At 39.9% G+C, this 21,344-nt stretch overlaps 1 protein-coding gene across 2 annotated transcripts; it reads left to right on the forward strand.

The window, feature by feature from the left end:
- The first annotated feature begins 1,665 nt into the window (after positions 1–1,665).
- On the forward strand, positions 1,666–17,065 carry LOC121295053 (snurportin-1-like). Of its 2 annotated transcripts, none has more exons than XM_041219348.1 (9): positions 1,666–1,842; positions 5,279–5,444; positions 6,674–6,830; positions 7,560–7,664; positions 9,205–9,301; positions 10,250–10,347; positions 11,015–11,095; positions 15,323–15,403; positions 16,695–17,065. In XM_041219348.1, the coding sequence occupies exons 2-9, from the start codon at positions 5,287–5,289 to the stop codon at positions 17,010–17,012; spliced, it is 1,095 nt and encodes a 364-aa protein (XP_041075282.1). In that variant the 5' UTR covers positions 1,666–1,842; positions 5,279–5,286; the 3' UTR covers positions 17,013–17,065. The 2 variants fall into 2 exon arrangements, with proteins under 2 accessions (XP_041075282.1, XP_041075283.1); XM_041219349.1 differs by lacking the exon at positions 1,666–1,842 and adding an exon at positions 1,945–2,232.
- The last annotated feature ends 4,279 nt before the right edge of the window (positions 17,066–21,344 follow it).

Here is a 21,344-nt window from a genome sequence, read left to right on the forward strand (position 1 = left end):
GCAAACGTACGCAAAACAAAAAGTTAACTCCTCTGTCATTTATCACTAACGTGCAACTGTCAACATGGAACCACCGCGTAAACCAATTTCTCAATACTCTAAATAAACAGCCTGTCTAACCCATGGCCTTTAAAATACCGACAGCCACGTATACCAAGTAGTTTTGAAAACAAATCGTAAAACATTCACACGGAAAATGGTATACTATTTTGATCGCGTATTCATTTAATCAATTAATAATAATAACACACACACACACACACACACACATATATATATATATATATATATATATTATATATATATATATATATATATAATTTCTGTTATATATATATATATATAAAGCAATCAAACGTGATTAGATCTTCTATTGTCAAACACACGAAAACAACAACAACAACAACAATCTACTTGAAATAAATACAAAAGTTTATAGTTGCGCTTATGAACACTAACCCTGACCTCTCGATAAACGTTCCTTTCTGCTTGTACCGCCCTTTGCCCTTGCAAGTCAACAACAGCAGCAGCTGCTAAAATCTCCAGTTATTGATCCCTTATCATCAAGTCCGTTCCCAGCGTCCCTCCTCCAAAAGGACGAACCGGCCAGTGAAGTCTTAACAGTTGTTTCTTTCAGAATGTTGCAGATCCGTATATTTTGTTTCTGGTTAAAACGTAATAATCCAAAAGAAAAGCGGGCGATTGATCTCCAGCTCGGTTACAGAAAGGAAAACACAAATGAAATCATTATTTCAACATTTCGCTCCAGGACAAAGGCGACCTGCCCTGAGAAATAAGCACGGCATTTATTTTTTTTTTTTCTAAAAAGGGATGAGTAATGAATATTCCAAGTGCATTGTGGGTTTGATTGACATTACTTTGTAAACTTGCACCATATTTTCTGTTTAATAAATAAATAAATAAAATAAAACAATCCTTAATGTTAGTTCCTAACCGTATCCATCCACCGCTTTCCTCAAGCCGCACAGCGTGTCGCCCGGTCTGTTTGTTTGTATAATTAATTATTTATTTTAACTATTCTTCAGTCTCGGCTGTTTAACAGTGTAACTATTTCCATGACGTACTGACAAGGACTGTCAGGGAAAGTTTGAGGATTTTTTTTTTCTTTCTTTAAAAAAATAATGAAGTTCTCTACTGCCCCTCGGAGGCTGAAATGCGAAAAGGAATATATGTTCATTCCTTGAGGCACACTGTGGAACCTGAACTATAGGACAGGACATTTAGGAAAATCTGGTATCTCCACAGGCAGCTATTTCAAATGTTAGGGGTTTGACCATTGCTGTGTTTCTGGACAGACACAGAACGCATAACGTCAGAAGAATAAAACCCTTTTTTACATCTGTGAATAAGAGAAAGGCAGTAAAAGTGAGAAATTGTATGGATAAAAAGTATAACATGCACACAAATGGCCAAAAAATCGGAAGACATGTAGTTGTTTTACTTGCTAACTTTCTGTGAAGCAGACAAAATGAAAAAAAAAAAGAAAGAAATAAAAGCTCATTTTTAAAAACTACAACTCCCGAAATTCACTGCGATGCATAACAGGAAGTCGTGTTTCAAGGTTTAAAAAAAAAAAAAAAAAAAAAAAAAAACAGTCTGACAAACAGTTATTGGTATGAAAAATGTACTATTATATATAATAAAGTAACTATAGCATATCAAATTATAGAGAGGGAAATAATAAACTGTCAACGAAAAATAATTGCCGTTCTATACAGATTGCTTGTCCGTGCGTGTGTATGAACTCTGGGTAAATCCAGTTATTCCAGCGAAAAGTTGCGGCAACACTGGAGTACTTATCCGTGAAGTTTTCAAAAAGCGGTAAGTATTTTTTGTGTATGTCAAATACTGTTTTGTATTATTTCTTATTTATGTATGATACACGAATTTGTGTATGATGTTTGATGATGAGTTATTCCAAAAGACATGGAAGAAATACATTAATCTAGACTCTTTTTGACAGTGCTTACGTTTTCTAAACGTATACGAATTTTAGAAGTTTTAATATTAGATGCATAATAATAATATGCAGCAATAGGAGTCAGTCAGGTCAGCTGATTCATAAACGCATGAGGGTAAAGAAGGTAATGTGTTTTTATTGGGTTTTAGATGTTCTGCACAGAAACCTGCCTCCTGCGTCACAGTGAAGACGACAGAATAGGGTCGTGATGTATTCCTGAACAGAAGCCGAGGACATAAAGTTTAGAGCAGGTTTTTACCAAAGGGCTATATACAAATTTGTACTCGCCTTACAGGGCCGGCTCAGGGAAGAAAATACCATAGTAAAATTGTTGTGCATTTACTATAGTTTTATCACAATAACTTACCATTGTATTTTTGCGGTAACTATAGTTTTACTATTCCAGTATTTACTGTACTAATTATAGTAATTACAGGAGGTATGACACAGTCCCGGTTTTTGGGATGGAACAGTCTCGCGTTTTGATTGGTCCATGTCTGTCACGCGAATATGTCGTCACATGAGTGGGAAAACTTGCAGGCATTTTTAACGTTGTGATGAGAGAGCGAGAGAAAGAGAGATCTTCTTTCCACAACCTTTCAGTTCAAATATAATGTGGTATTTTGCTGTACTAATATAACACACTATAGGTTATTTATTTATATGAATTATCATGTTATGCACGCATGTAAGAATTGGCTTTCTGTGGTGGGGTACTTTTTTCTTTCGATAGCATACAGTATATCTTTAATAGTTTGCGCGATATATTTTAATATCAAATATGTACGCTGTTGCCGTTTTGTTACAGGTTACATTAGTTTATCTCTAATGTAATGACAGTTTTACATAGACTTCCCCTGTTTTCATTTACGTCCAAATTCTGGGCCGCTTTGCTTTTCAGATAATGTCACAAATTCTGGGCCGATTTGGTTTGCAGATAACGTCTCAAATTCAGGGCCGATTTGGTTTGCAGATAACGTCTCAAATTCTGGGCCTTTTTACTTTTTACATAACGTCCCAAATTCTGGGCCGCTTTGCATTTTCGAGTTTAGCCCAATTTTTGGGACTCAGCTGACAGCCGAGTTTCTAAGTCATGAATGCACAGTTTACCATAAACTGGATCGTGAATTAATTTAAGAGTAACCCATAGTACATGAATCAAAGTTAATGTATTTTTTACTCTCCCCAGAAAACTTTTTTTTTTTTATATATAAAAAAACAAATAAATGTAGAAAAAAAGTATTTCTTATTACAACGAACACCACCATGCAGCCCTTGCACACGCTCACACACACACACACCTAGATATACATTTCTTCAACAAAACATTGCTTTACACTCGCTGTAAAGAAGATACAGTCACTACACTACACACAGCTTGTTTCATAAAACACATTCTGCCTGGAGAAGCACATAACAAATGCAGAATTAGCAAGAAACAGTGAAGAGATTCATTAGGTGTTTTAATTAAAAAGGGTGCAATATAAATCTGGTGATATGCAGCAATGAATCTGCTAGCAGGGGTCTCCAATCCTGGTCGTTGAGGGCCGGTGTCCCTCCTGCTTTTTGTGCCAACTGTGTCCTAAATTACTTAATTAAATAACAAACACGTGCACTAGGAGGCTGAAAATTTGCCTCAGAGCACCTTTAGTACTTGCAGATAATGAATCCAGAAGCACCTGTCCTTAGGTGGCACAAATCACGCTATGACCTTATGCTTAGAACCGTCACTTTTAGTGCATATTTCTGGAACACCATTCAAATGGTTCTAGACTTGGGACCAGCCTGAATGTAACATGTCCAGTTTCGTAGCAATTCTTTGCAAAAAATAATTTTGTCTGTTCAGCCCCATTCATGTCTATGGCAGTGTTAAAAAACACATTTTCAGTCATATATCTCGAACCAGAGCATGTACAACCACCATTCGAAGAGTTCTAGACTTGGGATCAGCCTAAATGTAATATGCTCAGTTTTCTAGCAGTCCTTTGCAAAAAATATTTTCAGGATGTTTAGCCTCATTCATGGCTATGGCTGGGTTGAAAAACACTTTTCCAGGCATATCTCTCGTACCCGAGCACATAGAACCACCATTCAAAGTGATATAGACACAGGAGAGCGCCTCGAACCACCTCCTAAAACGTCCTGGCACCTAGACTGGAGAAAATGGCACTCCTTGTGCAAGGGCCCCGTGGGGCCCCGCCACAAAAAAAGGTTCCTAACCCCCACAGAACCTGAGATATGTCCCGTCAAAAATATCCAAAAACAACCTTTCCCGTGGTTCATATCTCCATGACCCCGGGGCCTAGAGCCTGTTTTGAACTTTTGAACTTCCTAGAGTCATGTCTGGGGGCCCTCTTTCACAGGGAGTCACCCATTTTCAAATGCTACATTTTCAACAAATTTTCACATTTATAGCATGATGGCGTGTCAAGGTTGGATTTCCAATAGCTTTTGAGCTCCAGGTTGACAAAAAAGTCTAAATTGGGGTCCTTTCCAGCTGAGGACACGTCGCTTGGAGGGATCAACAAGGGCCCGAGGTGGACCCCGTACCGATTTTCAAGTCTTGGGGATTCCCTGAACCTGAGATATAGCATCCTGAAAAATATCTGTGGGAAATCCCTTTATAAAACACCTTTGGGGTATCATGGCCAGTGATTATACTTTAACTGAGAGTCTTGTGCACATGAAGAGAGTGCTCCTGAGTTCCTTGCCAAAGGGGTCGTGGAGATGTGGGTATGATAAGAGACCACCCCCCTCTCTATGGCAGATCCCATTATAAAAACACCATTAGTTTTGTAATTTTCCCAACATGTTGTATGTCCTGCCCCCAGACTGCATTTTATTTTTATGCAGTGCTGTGTGTATTTTCTTGCTAATTATTGGTACTTCTAATGCAAACTACCGTTAATGTTTTTTGGATGGTATAGTATTTTTATGTGCAGTGTCCCTACTCCAGTTTCCCAAAGTAGTCCTATAAACCTACAGTTTGATTGTAAGTAAAAGTTGTGAAAACTTGTGCTTATTTTACCAAATGTGTAATAGTCCTTGTATAAAACGGGTTCAGAACAGACCTAAACAGCAGATTTTTTTTTTTTTTTCAAAAAAAGTTTGTTATTTTGTATTATTATTTTTGTTTTTTAATTGCAGGACAAATAACAAACTAATATTTGGCATAATATAACGTCACGTAGGTGTATTTGTTGACATTATATAACCAGCTGGTCTTGAGGAGACTACTATATAACCAATAGTTTTTTCAGTGATCTTTAAATTAATAAATAAAAGTTGTGCCTTCAGGCAACGCAATGGACGAACTCAGCGAGGCCCTCTCGGCCAGCTTCTCGGTCTCTCAGGAGCCCAACAGCACGTCGGCACCCCACCCTCGCCTTGCGCAGTACAAGTCCAAATACAGTGTGCTGGAGCAGAGCGAGCGACGCCGCAGGTTCCTGGAGCTGCAGAAATTGTGAGTACTGTGCAATATTTGTACAATATTGCTCTCAACATGCCACAGAGATTTGCCAATTTGCCAGTATTGCTGGATGGCAGGACCATCACAGCTTGATGCTTTCTGGAATCCCTATCTTTATATATATTATATACACTGCTGTGCAAAAGTCTTAGACATTTTGCATTTTTCTACTCTGATGCATTATGAGCATTAACAATTTACTCAAAGCCTCCACCAGTGTTTTCTACTATTATAACAACCTTGACTTGCATAAAGAAGGAAAATAATTGAGTGAAATAGCTCGCATCACTCGATTTTCAAGGTGTGGTATCTGAAGCATAATCAGCAAGTACAGAGAACTATCATCTGTAATAGACAAACCCAGGACTGCAAGACCCAAAAAGCTGTCTAACAAGGATGAGCAATACTTGAAGATAATAGCCTTAAGGAATAGAAAGAAGACAAGCGTTGAATAGACAACAGAACTGGCAGAAGGCACAGGTGTAAATTGTTGATGCTCATAATGCATCAGAGTAGAAAAATGCAACATGTCTGAGACTTTTGCACAGCAGTGTGTATGATTGCGCAAACATCACATTTGCATGGCTTCATAACGGGCAATAGCCAAGGCTTTAAAACTAACAGGCTTTTTTTTTTTTTTTTGAGTGAGGCGAATGTATCCTGACACCATGCTTTGAAATCGTGTAAAGAAGCTGTTAGGACCTAGCACTTAATAAGGACTAGGACTCTATTACAGGGGCAGGTGAGGCCCTAATACCTGCTGCAAAGTATTATGACAGATACGTTTACCTCACCAGAGTCAAATTGAAAACAAAATGATTTACACTAAATAAGGTAGTTGTAGTTGTTCTGTTAGAACCTGCAAATACCCTAACTAAGCATCACACCAAAGGATAATGTCATTGGGGTTGGTTTTTGGTCTCAATGAATAACAAAACATGGCACATACACACATTAAAAGCAGATCTTTTTCTTTTTTTTTTTGCTGTAACTTGCATATTTCAAAATTGGTTATTTGAGACCTATATAACAAATGGGGCTCAACGTTCAATCGTTCAACATTGCGATTGCATAGAAATAGAACCTCTGCACAAAATCATTGTAATAATAATGAAGGCTTCTGCCAAAACGTTTATATGTGAGGAGTTTTCCCACAGATTTCCCAGACTCAATATATAAATCTAGGTTTGTATAAGGACATTTCTTTGTTTTTTGTTTTTTAGGAAAAGGCTGAATTATGTAAACCACGCCAGACAGCTGGCCGATGGTGACTGGACAGGAGCAGACAGCGATGAAGAGCAGGGGGAGGAAGAGGAGGCAGAAGAAGAGGGAATGGAGTTTGGGGAGAAGAAGAAACTGCCAAAACACTATGCCAATCAGGTCAGTCTCAAAATACTTTCACCCACCATGCCAGTCTAATTAGAAATGTGCATGTGGGACAACAGAGGCTGCCACATTTAATTAAGCAGCGCTGTGAGGGGCAACTCAACGCTGTACTTCAGAGGTCCTGTGATGTTTCGGGGGTATAGAGACAGAAACATTTTGTATTTACTGACCTGGATTAGCAGCAGTCGCTACTGAGTGCTAACTTGTGTTTGTGTAACCTGCCTTTTGAGTTAATTTAGTGTTTGGTACAAAACTATTTTCTATGATCCCGTAACCACTGTTGTCTATTAAACATTAAACGATTCACACGTTGTTTTAATCTAAGGCCACATCAATGAGACCCTACAGTTTAGATGCTAACACCACATGGAAAACTGTTTTGTACTGTCTGAGTAAGCAGTCAAAGTAAAAATCTTGTTCTCCGTGTTGAAGAAGTAAAACATGCAGTATTGTACCTGGCAGGGGTTAAAGAAACTCTTCCTGCTTGTAGAGATTGAGGTGAACTAGGAAATGAAATTTAAAATGTGTAGCTTATGTAGAAAATCAATGTCTGATTACCACCATGGCCAAGTTTAAATAAAACAATGAACTATTATTCTTGCAGAATAATTTTGCTGTTTAAACTGGCTATTAATAGATCTACGAGCATAATTCTTATTGGTGTGATTTACCATTTTGTATAAAGAATGTGTCTTTCTACTGACGGCTGCTGTCTCCTCTCAGCTGATGCTGTCGGAGTGGTTGGTGGACATCCCCTCGGACCTGGCCACTGAGTGGCTAATGGTGGTCTGTCCTGTTGGGAAGAGGTCTCTTATCGTGGCTTCCAAGGTAAGACCCATCCCATTCTCTCCTCTCCTCGTCACTCTGGCTACCTGCTTTATCATTTCACTGTCAAAGCTACTGTTCTCTGGTTGTTAGTGGAGTTATTAAGATGTCTTCTTGATATTGTACCATTTAAATGTTTTAATACCCAGCCATATCAATGAAACAGACCACACTCTTTGAGATAGTATCTTCACATGTGTCTTCTATGGTTCTCTCACCTTTTTGTCTAATAAATATTAACCCTCTAATATTGGCAAGATTTATTTTAACCTACAGCCCTATTTCAGAAGCCATTAATGATATTTTTATATATTACTTTCACTTTGCAACAACTACATTTCACACAGTGAGTGTATAGAATGGGCTACCTAGTCATGTTGGTGAGGCAGATTCACTTGGGTCTTTTAAGACCTAGCTTGACAAAGTTCTGGATCAATCAGCTATGAGGAAGCGGACAGGCTTAGATGGGCTGAATGGCCTCCTCTCGTTTATAAATGTGATTGATGAAACAGAACAATTAAACTGGAGAATATCAATCCAAGAAATGATCATGAAACATTGTGTTAGTCTTAGAATAAAACAATATATACAGCTCTGGAAAGAATTAAGAGACCACTGCACAAGGTTGTCCTGGAAGAAAACTTGCTTCCTTCTGCTCTGACAGTGTTCCCCAACTCTGAGGATTGGTTTTTCCAGCAGGACAATGCTCCATGCCACACAGCCAGGTCAATCAAGGTGTGGATAGAGGACCACCAGATCAAGACCCGGTCATGGCCAGCCCAATCTCCAAACCTGAACCCCATTGAAAACCTCTGGAATGTGATCAAGAGGAAGGCGGATGGTCACTAGCCATCAAACAAAGCAGAGCTGCTTGAATTTTTGCGCCAAAAGTGGCATAAAGTCACCCAACATCAATGTGAAAGACTGGTGGAGAGCATGCCAAGACACATGAAAGCTGTGCTTGAAAATCAGGGTTATTCCACCAAATATTGATTTCTGAACTCTTCCTAAGTTAAAACATTAGTATTGTGTTGTTTAAAAATGAATATGAACTTATTTTCTTTGCATTATTCGAGGTCTGACAGCACTGCATCTTTTTTGTTATTTTGCCCAGTTGTCATTTTCTGCAAATAAATGCTCTAAATGACAATATTGTATTTGGAATTTGGGAGAAATGTTGTCAGTAGTTTATAGAATAAAACAAAAATGTTCATTTTACCCAAACACATACCTATAAATAGTAAAACCAGAGAAACTGATAATTTTGCAGTGGTCTCTTAATTTTTCCAGAGCTGTATATGGAGGACAGGTCTGTCGTACAGGTATATACATATATCACACAGTCATGGTAATCTAGTTTCTCATCATACTGATGGCTCTAGTTTTGTATGCACGACTTGACTTGGAAGGATAATGTCCTGGAAACTGTGCCCCACTGTAATTGTATGGCTCTTCACTCTGAACTCTCAGGTCACTGACTAGAAATGACAGCTGGAGAACTGTGTTCTTTTTATTGTCATGATTTTATTTTTTTGAATTTTAGGGTTCGACTGCAGTCTATACGAAAAGTGGCTACTGTGTGAACCGCTTCCCTTCCCTGTTGCCAGGTGGAAACAGGCGCAACTCTGCCATGGGAAAAGGTACGTGCGTCCACAGGTCTGAGAAACACAAGGGGCTGCCTGGCTGTGAGTCGGCATACTTTATGCTCATATAGACTTTGTATGTAGGGTTATATACAGACACATTATAAAGACCTGACCACTACTGCTAACAGTAATTTAACTGCAAGCAAATTCTTGTTTTATACAGTTCCTAGTTTTATTCCTCTCAGAAAATTACCCTTTTGGTCTTGCTTCTAAATTAAGCCCAGAAAGTTGAAGTGCTTTTTTTATTGTGAACTTTGTATTCCTGTCAGACTTTCTCAAAGCTACAAATATTACATATTAATATTAATAATCAATATTATTTTGAGTTTCTTGTTTGCAATAGTGATCTGTATCAATACAACATCCTAGAGTCAGAAAAGAGTTCATGAAAAAATACAACAGAATTCATGAAAAGTTGTTCAGTTTGACAAATCATGTTGCAGAATTCCTTATTGTCCATATCACAGCAGTTTTCAACATATTCCCAATAGTTTTGAATTTATTATTAATTCACACATCATAGGTAAATCAACAAGGGAATTATTGTTTTCAACATTTACTGGGAACATTCGCCAGGAGAAAGATTTATGTTTCATAACACCCCACTGTATGTAGTTCATGATTTATGATGTGTGACAAAAAAATGTAAAAGCGTTAGCAGTGTGATTAAAAAATATGATGATTCAATATGGACAACACAGGACATAAGAATGATAACGAAATTGGTTTCTTGTAAACTTTGCAGGGTGTTCTGTAACACTTTCATTCATGACCTTGTCTCAGGAAGGAAAGGTCACTGGCACAAAACTAAGTGTCTTGGTCTATTAATAGTGCATGAAAGGGTTATTATGTGCTTTGAGGAGCCACGGCATGAAGTTGTTTTGAAGTTGTTTGTTGAATGAAGTCATTGAACACAGAAGTTTCCCCTGGCTCTGTCTTTAGATTACACCATCCTGGACTGTATCTTCAGTGAAGTGGACAGGACGTACTATGTCTTAGATGTCATGTGCTGGAGAGGACACCCTGTGTATGACTGCCAGGTATGGGCAATTCAAATCCCTTTGTGCAGTGGGGTTAGATACTTCTGTTCAGCCCTCTGATTGAGCAATACCTGGGGAGTGTGGTGGGCTTGATGGATGCCTGCAATCCAGAGAACCTAAACAGGCAGCTGGGGGGCTGTCAGCATCATGAACAATGTGAAAATGAAGTGCTGGTAAAATATTGGCCGATATTGCTGTAATAGCAACAGCTATCCAGCAGATGGTGTAAAAACAGAACTATGAGAAATATATGTTTGTCATTTAGTTATCTCTAACTTCAGTCCCAGGTCTTGAGTGTGGACTGAAAACTTTCATGTACCAGTCAAAAAAGAAAAATATTGATTTCAATTTTATATATATATATATATATATATATATATATATATATATATATATATATATATACAAACACACACACACACAGAGCAAACGTAACAGGATTCTAAGCAGGGGCAATGAGGTGAAAAAAATGGTCCCTTTTTTTGTTCTAAGATTTATTAAATACTTTTCTCTCAGAATATGTGAAAAAAAAACCTCAGAAATCAGTTTGGACTGCGTTATGAAAAGTTCAGCACGGTGTCTAAGCATGTGGTTTTATAGATAGTCTTCAGTGTTTATTCTGGGCCCTCCTTAAATGTCTTTTTTTTTTTTGTCCTTTTCCCTCCAGACAGAGTTCCGATTCTATTGGCTGCAGTTGAAAGTGCAGGAGGAGGAGGCGAAGCTCGCAGAAATAACCAAGATCAATCCGGTAGGCATCCAGTGTAGTGAACCTTCATACTGCGTTAAGTTATAAGCCAGTCAATGGGACTGCTGTGGCTATGTGTGTGTGTTTTCCATGCAGACCATGTATGGTTTACCTGTATAAACCCTATTGGTTCACAGTGTGTATTGTATACCAGTGGACCTCTTGGTCCTTTACATCATGTGATGGGTCCGACACCATTTACAGGCAAATCACAGTGGGAAAATCTTTATGGAAACTTATGTTCTTTTGGTAAAAGACAAGTTTGTTGAGAGGATCATAATCTGCAGATGAGTATACACTTTTTAAGGGTTATACTGCTGATGTAGGTTTAATGGATCAACACAATATGATAATCTGGAACAGCTTCAATGTTGCATTTACAGTCCTGACAGGGGGTTTGTATGATACTGACCAGCTAGTTTATTAGTCTGTGCATATATAATTGTTCTATCTGTGCAATCATTTATATTGTAGATTTTCTTGCATATTAACAGTCATAGCTGTCTTTTATAATTTGGTGAAATGCGCCGTGTCAGTGTTCTTTGCATCAGTTTTATTTCACTTTCGTTGAAAGAGATGTTGCAATAGCTCCAGGATAACTTGTGGTGTTTGGATAATAGCCCAGACCTCAATGTGATTAACCCGGCAAAGTAACTGATGGACCATTACCTAAGGGGAATCTATGGCATTGTTCAAAGCTAACATCTATTTGACTGCATGATCACTTACTTTGCTTGGTTAATCGACAGCCTGTCATGTGGCAGCTGCAATATTTATTTTTCAGCAGTGCATTTTGGATTGTATACATATACAGTAACTTGGTAAAAAAATGTATTGAATTTAATGTCTTGGTGTATTTGACCATTTACTCTTCATTGATTTTTATTTGAAACTGGAATCACCGCTGATTGGATTTTGTATTGTATCAACTCTGAACACTTTTTATATTTTGGAATGCTGCTCAAATAAGAAAAATAAAAGTTTCTTTTTAAAGTAATTGTAGCTAGCAACGGTTTTCCACCTTGCACATTCATATAGGTCTCAAATGTGCAGTTTTGAAAGAACTGCATGTTTTAGTAGACATGTGTTTTCATTTTAAATCCTGATATCTAATCATACTCTGGGTAAATAAATCTCTGTTTGCAAGCCATGCTTTTAGACTGTCTTTCACTTCACTGCCTTTTTACCCATCAAAAACCAATCTGCTGCTTCCCCTGTTGCCTGACGATGCTTTGACCTCAGAGACATTGCTGGGGTGGAATGACCAATGAAGTAAAGCAGTAACAGGCTTCCAGACAAGGCAAGCAAACTGGGACTTGTCTGTAGCACCAGATGTCTGTTTTAAAATAAGTACATGTTTGCTAGAAATTATATATGCACACACACACACACACACACACACACACACACACACACACACACACACACACTGAGTGTACAAAACATTAGGAACACCTGCTCTTTCCATGAAATAGACTGATGAGGTGAATCCAGGTGAAAGCTATGATCCCTTATTGATGTAACCTGTTAAATCCACTTCAATCAGTGTAGATAAAGGGGATACAGGTTAAAGAAGGATTTGTAAGCCTTGACACAATTTAGACATGGATTGTGTATTGTGCCATTCAGAGGGTAAATGGGCAAGATAAAAAAGATTTAAGTGCCTTTGAACAAGGTATGGTAGTAGGTGCCAGGCACGCTGGTTTGAATGTGTCAAGAACTGCAACGCTGCTGGTTTTTTTCACGCTCAACAGTTTCCTGTGTGTATCAAGGATGGTCCACCACTCAAAGGACATCCAGCCAACGGCAGGCCAGTGGTCGAAAACGGCTCACTGATGAAAGAGGCCAAAGGAGGCTGACACAAATTGTGCAGAGCAACAGACGGGCTACAGTTAGTCAACTGACAGTCCAGTACAACATTGGTACCGAAAGACCCATAAAAAAATGCACAACTCATCGTACCTTGACACAAATGGGGTATGGCAGCCAATGACCTAACAGAGATCCACTTCTTTTAGCAAAACACAAACTGCGGTTGTAGTGGGCTAAGGAACGAAAACCCTGGACACTGGAGGATTGGAAAAACATTGCCTGGTGTGATGAATCCCGGTTCCTGCTGTTTCACGTTGATGAGAGGACTAGGGTATGGAGAAAACCACATGAGTAAAAGTGGAGCAATGTTTGAGTGCCACAGGATATCTGAACATCATTGCCAATCAAGTGCATCTCTTCATGGCAGCAGTGTATCCATTTGGCTAGGATTGTCCAGGAATGGTTCCACGAACATGACAGTGAATTCAGCTTACTGCAGTGACCTGCCCAGTAACCAGATCTCAATCCAATTGAGCATCTGTGGGATGAGATGGAACAAGCTATTCGGAGTAGAGATCCACTACCAGCCAACTTGACACAACTGTGGGAAGCATTGGAGTCAACATGGGCCAGCATCCCTATGGAACGATTTCGACACCTTGCAGAGTCCATGCCCTGACGAATTGAGGCTGTTCTGAGGGCAAAAGGGGGTGCAACTCAATATTAGGAAGGTGTTCCTAATGTTTTGTACACTCAGTGTGTGTGTGTATATATACACAGATAGTGGACAAAACAAAATGGAAACACCTGGGTAAATAAGGGATACCAAGTATGTTGAAAGCAATGGCTTCCACACAGGTGTGGCTCATGCGTTAATTAAGTAAATAACATCCCAGCATGCTTATGGTCATGTATAAAAATGCTGGATAGTCCTGGTTGCCTATAATTATGGCTTGCATGGCTGCAAGAGGAGACCTCGGTGACTTTGAAAGAGGGGTGATTGTTGGGGCGCGTTTGGCAGGAGCTTCAGTGACCAAGACAGCTCAACTTGCTGAGCAGCGGTGTCTATGATGATGTCAGCATGGAACTCCGAGGGAAAGACGTCATCAGCAAAGGGCAACAGTGGGTGGAAATGCATACTCCAGGATTGTGATATCTGTGCATTAATTCGAAGTGCAAGGCAAAACAGGCAAGCAACTGCAGATCATTTAACCTCAAATTTCAACCTGGGGTGCGAGCAGCTAGTTTCATCAGAAACGGTCCGCCGAGAACTCCACAGAGTGGGATACAATAGCCGGTTTACATTGCACAAACCGCTCATCACATCTGGCAATGCACAGTTGCAAGTCCAAGGATGACAATGCCCCCATCCACAGAGCATGTGTGGTCGCCCACTGGTTTGATGAGCATGACACTGATGTTATCCATATGTCATGGCCTTCTCAGTCACCAGATCTGAACCCAATCGAGCATTTATAGGATATTCTGGAATGACGCCTGAGACAATGTTTTCCACCTCCATCAACCAGGCGTGAGTTGACTGACTTTTTTGTGGAAGAATGGTGCCGCATCCCTCCTGCAGAATTCCAGAGGCTGGTAGACTCTGTGGTACGGCGCATACATAGAGGCCACTCTAAAATGTGCAGTTTTTTCGCACAACACAATGCCACAGATGTCTCAAGTTTTGAGGGAGCGTGCAATTGGCATGCTGACTGCAGGAATGTCCACCAGAGCTGTTGCCAGAGAATTGAATGTTCATTTCTCTACCATAAGCCGCCTCAAGTCATTTTAGAGAATTTGGCAGTACGTCCAACCAGCCTCACAACCACAGACCCCAGTTCTTCCATGGCCTACATACTCACCAGACATGTCACCCATTGAGCATGTTTGGGATGCTTTGGATCGACGTGTACGACTACATGTTCCAGTTCCCGCCAATATCCAGCAACTTCGTACAGCCATTGAAGAGGAGTGGGACAACATTCCACAGGCCACAATCAACAGCCTGATCAACTCTATGCGAAGGAGATGCGTCGCACTGCATGAGGCAAATGGTGGTCACACCAGATACTGACTGGTTTTCTCATCCACGCCCCTACCTTTTTTTTTTTTTTTTTTTAAGGTGTCTGTGGCCAACAGATACATATCTGTATTCCCAGTGATGTGAAATCCATAGATTAGGGCCTAATGAATTTATTTCAATTGACTGATTTCCTTATATGAACTGTAACTCGGTAAAATATTTGAAATTGTTGCATGTTGTGTTTATATTTTTGTGTGTGTAATTATATATATATATAATATAAAACTGCACATTTGAGACATATGCAGCTAATGTAAGTGCAAAAGGTTTATGGAATGCTTTTCTTTTCAACAATTAATGTTTTTTTTCTGAATGTTTTTTCTTTCTGCACACAGTTCAGGTTTGTTACCCTGCAAAGCGTCCCGTGCTCGGCTGCGTCCATCTGTCAGGCCTTCGCTGCGGAGTACAGCTTCCAGGTACAAGCGCTTTTCATTGGGGGAAGTGGATTTCACCTTGTAGAGTGAGTTCACTACAGTTGTGTGCACTAGTTACTGCTGGTGCTTTCTTTTCTTAAGATGCTCTGACTGATCCAGTTTACATTACATACATCTATGACAGACACCTATAACTGAAGAGGAGCTGGTGAATGAACAGCATAGTCTTGAGTAGTAAAGAAAAAGCTAAGAATGGTTTCAAACATCACAGATTAGGGGACAGTAATTCCATTTGAAGCTTTTTGCTCTATCATGTAACATTTGCTTGATTAAGTTTGCTAGATTGCAGATAAGTGTACAATATTCAATTTCATTTATATTGTAATTAGAGTAATCTAGAAGGGCCACAGGGAAATTGTGACAATGTGGAGCTGTAGCAGGGCTAGGGCTGTGCACACAAGGAGGGGGCTTCTGTGATTGTGTATTGTAAATAGAGTGTATAAATAAGAAAAGGATTGATTTTCATGCTCTGTGTGCAGCAGCCTGCCTGCTTTGTTGCGGGAGGGAGCAGTGTGTGTGTTTACCAGCTGCGAGCTCCTAATCAGCAGATATAAGGTCCTGATTATACAGATCACTTCTGCTGCAGAAACATTGGTCAGTCTGTGCTGCAGAACGACTGGGTTGAGGAAACGGAAGAGACCACCTCTCACACTGATTGTGTGTATACTCCAAGGTCATAGGTTTGTTCCAGGAGAAGGAAGCTGCAACGCGCCAATGATGGAGTTGGGTGAACTGCCCAAGGGACAGGGAGTTAGTTTCAGGATAATAGATCTCACCCAGTATAGCAGATGGGTGTGGAAGCGGAGCCTCCATTTGTTAGCAGAGTAGCGCAAGCTGTCTTCACGGCAACTTTTGTTTGATATGTAAATAAATCTGCGCTCCTGCAGGGCGTGCCAATCCCAACCTTCTAGTCTTCTGTCAATCAAGCAGCGAATACGCATCCACGCTTTCCAGTGACTCCACCTTCATCACGGACAGTGGGTTCCCTGTTACAGGAGCACATTGCTGTGTGTGGCACCTCTCACTCCAGAAGTTCATGCTAATACCTTTTATTTCTATTTTGTCCCCAAGTGTCTTTATAAATAACCTGTACATGTGGTGGCAGTTGATCATGGTAACCTACTTTTTCATGGTGCTGTAGCTTGTAATATGGTGATTGTATCACTGACAGGGCACTATGAAAGCTAGCAATATACCCTGTTATAAATCAAATGAGGAATAAATTAACAATTGTTGCTGCTGCCCAAACTGATCAGTGACTTGATCTCTCCAGGTGGACGGCCTCTTGTTCTATCACAGACAGACGCACTACACTCCCGGCAGCACCCCTCTGGTGGGCTGGCTGAAATCCTATATGGTGCCAGACATTCTGGGCCTGAAGGTGCCGGCTGGGCCGCTGACGGCTAAACCGGACTACGCAGGACAGCAGCTGCAGCAGATCCTGGTGTATAAGAAGGGGCCGCGCTCGGGAGAGGTGAGGCCGGGAGCAGAGAACGGAAGTTACGAGCTGGAGCACCTGTCCACACCACAGCAGCCAAGGGAGAAGACTGACACTCCTGGCAAAATGGACACAACCCAATCTAATACCTAACCCAGTTTACCTTCTCGTCATTGTCTTTTCAAGGGTGGCGATTTACAGAAATGTCACTTACAACATACTGTGTAACAGTTGCAGCTTTCAGCTTGCAAGCACTGTGAAGCTGCTGTTTTAAAGTATTTTGCTTTTTTCTTCATGTCTGTTTTAAAGGATTAAATGATACCCAGGGCTAGAACAGATTGATGATCTGCTTGTTTTAACATCGAGCAGACATTGCACAGGAAGTGCAGTTATTTTGCTTCCTGTTCAATTACTGGTAACGTTACAGTTTCAGATCAGATATTGGGTCAAGAGGCACAGTAGTGGTATGATCCAGTGGTTAATCTCCCTCTTGCAGCATGCAATGAAGAAGGAAACTGAGTTTGCAGAATTCGTGTATTCACTTGTAGGCCAAATATCAGATTTTGTCGACCCTGATATGGATTTTAGAATTGCGTTTATATAACTGTTAAAAGGAGGGAAAAGAAACAGCAGAAAGTTACAAGAACACACAGGACAGAAGTTTACTTACTGAGATCTTTAGTTGACAACAAAGCAATACATCTAATTCATCTCTGCCATGCACATCTATTCATTTTAAGGTTATAGGGAGATTGTAAATTATGTAGAAATGTCAGCTATTTGTCTGTACCTAAAAATCACAAATAAAATATGCACTGTTTTTTTTTTGTTTTTCTTACAGTGGTGCACTGATTGTTGTCTTTTCTTTGCTTGTATTTATGGATGACTGAGGTGCAGTATCCTAATCAATTTAGAATATCATTTTATGCCTTTACCACATACAGTGCCTCACAAAAGTGTTCACCCCCTTGGACTTTTCCACATTTTATTGTATTACAACATGGAATCAAAATTGATTTAATTAGGAGTGTTTGCCAATGATCTACACAAAAAAAGTCCATAATGTCAAAGTGAAAAATACAATCTACAAATTGTTCTAAATTAATTACAACTACAAAACAGAAAATAATTGATTGCATAAGTATTCACCGCCTTTGCTATGACACACCTAAATAAGCTCTGGTGCAACCAATTGTCCTAAGAAGTCACATAAGTAGTTGAATGGCGTCCACCTGTGTGCAATTAAGGTGTTTAAAATGATTTCAGGTTAAATACACCTGTCTCAGGGAGGTCCCAGAGTTGGTTAGTACATTTCCTAACAAAAACTACATCATGAAGACGAAGGAACATTCAAAGCAAATCCGAAATAAGGTTCTTCAAAAGCACCAATCGGGTAGGATATAAGAACATTTCCAAGGCATTGAATATCCCCTGGAGCACAGTAAATTCCATTTTTAACAAATGGAGAGAATATGGCACAACTGAATCTGTCTAGAACACGCCGTCCTCAAGACCCGGCGAGAAGGGCACTAGTCAGGGAGGCCACCAAGAGGCCTATGGCAACTCTAAAGGAGTTACAGTCTTCCATGGCTGAGCTGGCAGACACTGTGCATACGGCAACAATAGCCTGGGTGCTTCACAAAACTATGTGGCAAAAAGAAAGCCATTTCTGAAAAAAAGCTCACATCAAATCTCAGCTAGAGTTTGCCAGAAGGCATGTTGGAGACTGAGACTAAGTGGAAGAAGGTGTGATGGTCTGATGAGACCAAAATAGAGCTTTTTGGCCTCAACGCTAAACATTGTGTTTGGCGCAAGCCTAACACCCCACATCATCCTGAGAACATGATGGTAAGAGATGGTGGTGGTGGTAGCATCATGTTATGGGGATGCTTCTCTGCATCAGGGCCTGGAAAGCTCATGAAGATAGATGTCAATATGGATGCAGCAAAGTACAGAGAAATCCTGGAGGAAAACCTGCTGAAGTCTGCAAGAGACCTAGGATTTGGGAGAAGATTTATCTTCCAGCAGGACAATGACCCCAAACATACAGCCAAAGCCACACTGGAGTGGCTTAAAAACAAAAAGGTCAGTGTGCTGGAGTGGCCTAAGTCAAAGCCCAGACTTCAATCCAATTCAGACTATGTGGAAAGAGTTGAAAATTGCTTTTCACCAACGGTCCCCATCCAACTTGACGGAGCTTGAGCAATTTTGAAAAAGAAGAATGGGCAAAAATTGCAGTGTCCAGATGTGCAAAGCTGGCAGAGACTTATCCAAATAGACTCATGGCTGTAATTGCTGCCAAAGGTGCCTCTACCAAACATTGACTCAAGGTGGTGAATACTTACGCAATCAATTATTTTCTGTTTTGTATTTGTAATTAATTTGGAACAATTTTTAGATTTTATTTTTGGAATTTTGTGGTGTTGATCAGTGGCAAAAACTCCTAATTAAATCCATTTTGATTCCATGTTGTAACACAATAAAATGTGGAAAAGTCCAAGGGGGGGGAATACTTTTGAGAGCCACTGTAATTCCCCACAACAGCTCAGGAGAACTGAAGGTCAGCAGATGTCCCAACCACCAAGCCAATTGCCTCTTTACACCCAGGAGTACAAGAACGGATGTCGCCAAGCTCCCGGCCACTGGAGGACAAAGGCAAGCCCTGCAGGTGTCCGTCTGAGCTCACCAGGCACCTGGCCGATAGCTTCAGCTGAAGTGGCATGCCGTATTGACTTTATTACCCTGTACACCACATGCCGTGCCTTTACCAGGTGAGTCTGGTACCCTTCAATATTTGATTTGAATTGATTTGAAGAAACAAAGTAAACAGTGGGTTTTTATGGCTGGTGCTTTCATCAGTGTCTTCCTTTTCTAAACAAGCAAATGTATTGCCTGCAGTCGCCACTCTAAAGCCCCATATATTTTTGTTCCATTCATTTTTATTTTTTACAGCACGCCTATTGACCCTGTATATTTTCCATATTAGTTACCAGTTTAACTGTTTGAACTGCACTGCAAATAGTTGGACTGAGCAGCATCAAATTGCATTTACAGAAAATAAACGGCAACAGTAAAAGCATTGCAAAGTCATGTTTTTAATATTGAAGATTGTGACCTCTGCTATGACTAAACCTCTTCTTTGTGAACTACACTGTCAACAAAATTCTCAGGCATGGACAGGAAATCTTCAGCTGAGTGATTTGAGTAAGATGATCGTTTGATAATATTGCCAGGGTGGCAATCATGGAGGAAATTATGCTGCTTTGGTTTTGAGACAGTATCATCTTGCTCAGTGCTGCTGTGCCTTTTATCAGGTGCATAAGTGATGAAGACACTGTTAATTGCTGTCTGAAGGAATGCCAGTTTACAGTAATAGGACATTGGAACTGACTGTATTTCAATCAAGCAGGGATTGGACAAAAACTAAAAAGCCAACAAAAGTTAATTATCTGTGTTCCTGTATTAGGTGCTAGTCCTGTATCTTGGCGTTCTGTCTTGAATTTCGTGGAAGCAGTTGCAATTTGTCAAAGCCTCCAACAATTCTTTAAAACTGAGTCTCTGCTTGAGACGAGGGCTGAATGACAGTGTTCAGGATTGAACCTTTACACATGTGCAAGCTTCCCCATTGACAATTACATTGTGATGCAGTAGCTGAGTTAATTGCTGCTGCAAACAAGATGTGGTTGGTTGTGCAAGAATTGTAAACCAGGTAACATGAACAATATGTAGGTGTGAGAATTATTTAATTTTGTACACCCTATTTATTCAACACAATATTTGAGTAAATGCAATTAAAATGACTTGGGACACTTTCACCGTCAAAGGTAAAGGGGAAGTAAAAACTAAAATAATTGAAAGTATTCTGCAACAGTTTATTTTCAAAACTAATCTAAATTGAATATCTGTCATATATACAATAGGTTATCTACATCAAATCTGGCTTCCCAAAATCTCAACTGCTTTTAATTTGTCTTTTTAATGGAAAAAGCTGCACATCAGAACAAGAAAAGCTGCTGCTCTGATCCCACCAAAAGATTGAATCTTTTGTGAAAGACATTGGTTGGTACAAATTGTAACGCTTCTTCATTGCTTGCGTCAAGAGCTTACTGGGAAATGATCGTGAACCTCCGATGAGAAATAAATAAATAAATAATGCCTGAAGATTTCACCACAATAAAGAACTTGTAGAAAACTAAAAATATATTTGACAGGAAACCAAAATAATCTTGCGGACAGTGTCTTTTTCTTGGTATTACTCACTATGGGGATTCAAGAACAGTGTGTACTTATTCACCAAAACCCAATCATTACATAGCAAACCACACCCTGCACATTTCTACAGCATACGCAGAACCAGGACTAGGCCTGGCTTCCTGGAATCTGGCAGAACACAGAAATACCAGCAGCTGCTCAGTGTTCAAACAAGCAGAACTTTAAACACTCACTAACTTTGAGTCAGAACAAGAACATTTGTTTCTTCCTATC

This window comes from Polyodon spathula, chromosome 19 (genome assembly GCF_017654505.1).
Source record: "Polyodon spathula isolate WHYD16114869_AA chromosome 19, ASM1765450v1, whole genome shotgun sequence".
NCBI lineage: Eukaryota > Metazoa > Chordata > Actinopteri > Acipenseriformes > Polyodontidae > Polyodon > Polyodon spathula.

What these genes read in the sequence shown, in the direction of transcription:
- LOC121295053 (XM_041219348.1), top strand. Translation starts at nt 5,287, where the DNA reads ATGGACGAACTCAGCGAGGCCCTCTCGGCCAGCTTCTCGGTCTCTCAG. An exon ending in CAAAACACTATGCCAATCAG is followed by an intron (nt 6,831 to 7,559) that starts GTCAGTCTCAAA and finishes GTCTCCTCTCAG; the next exon opens with CTGATGCTGTCGGAGTGGTT. An exon ending in CTGCGGAGTACAGCTTCCAG is followed by an intron (nt 15,404 to 16,694) that starts GTACAAGCGCTT and finishes TGATCTCTCCAG; the next exon opens with GTGGACGGCCTCTTGTTCTA.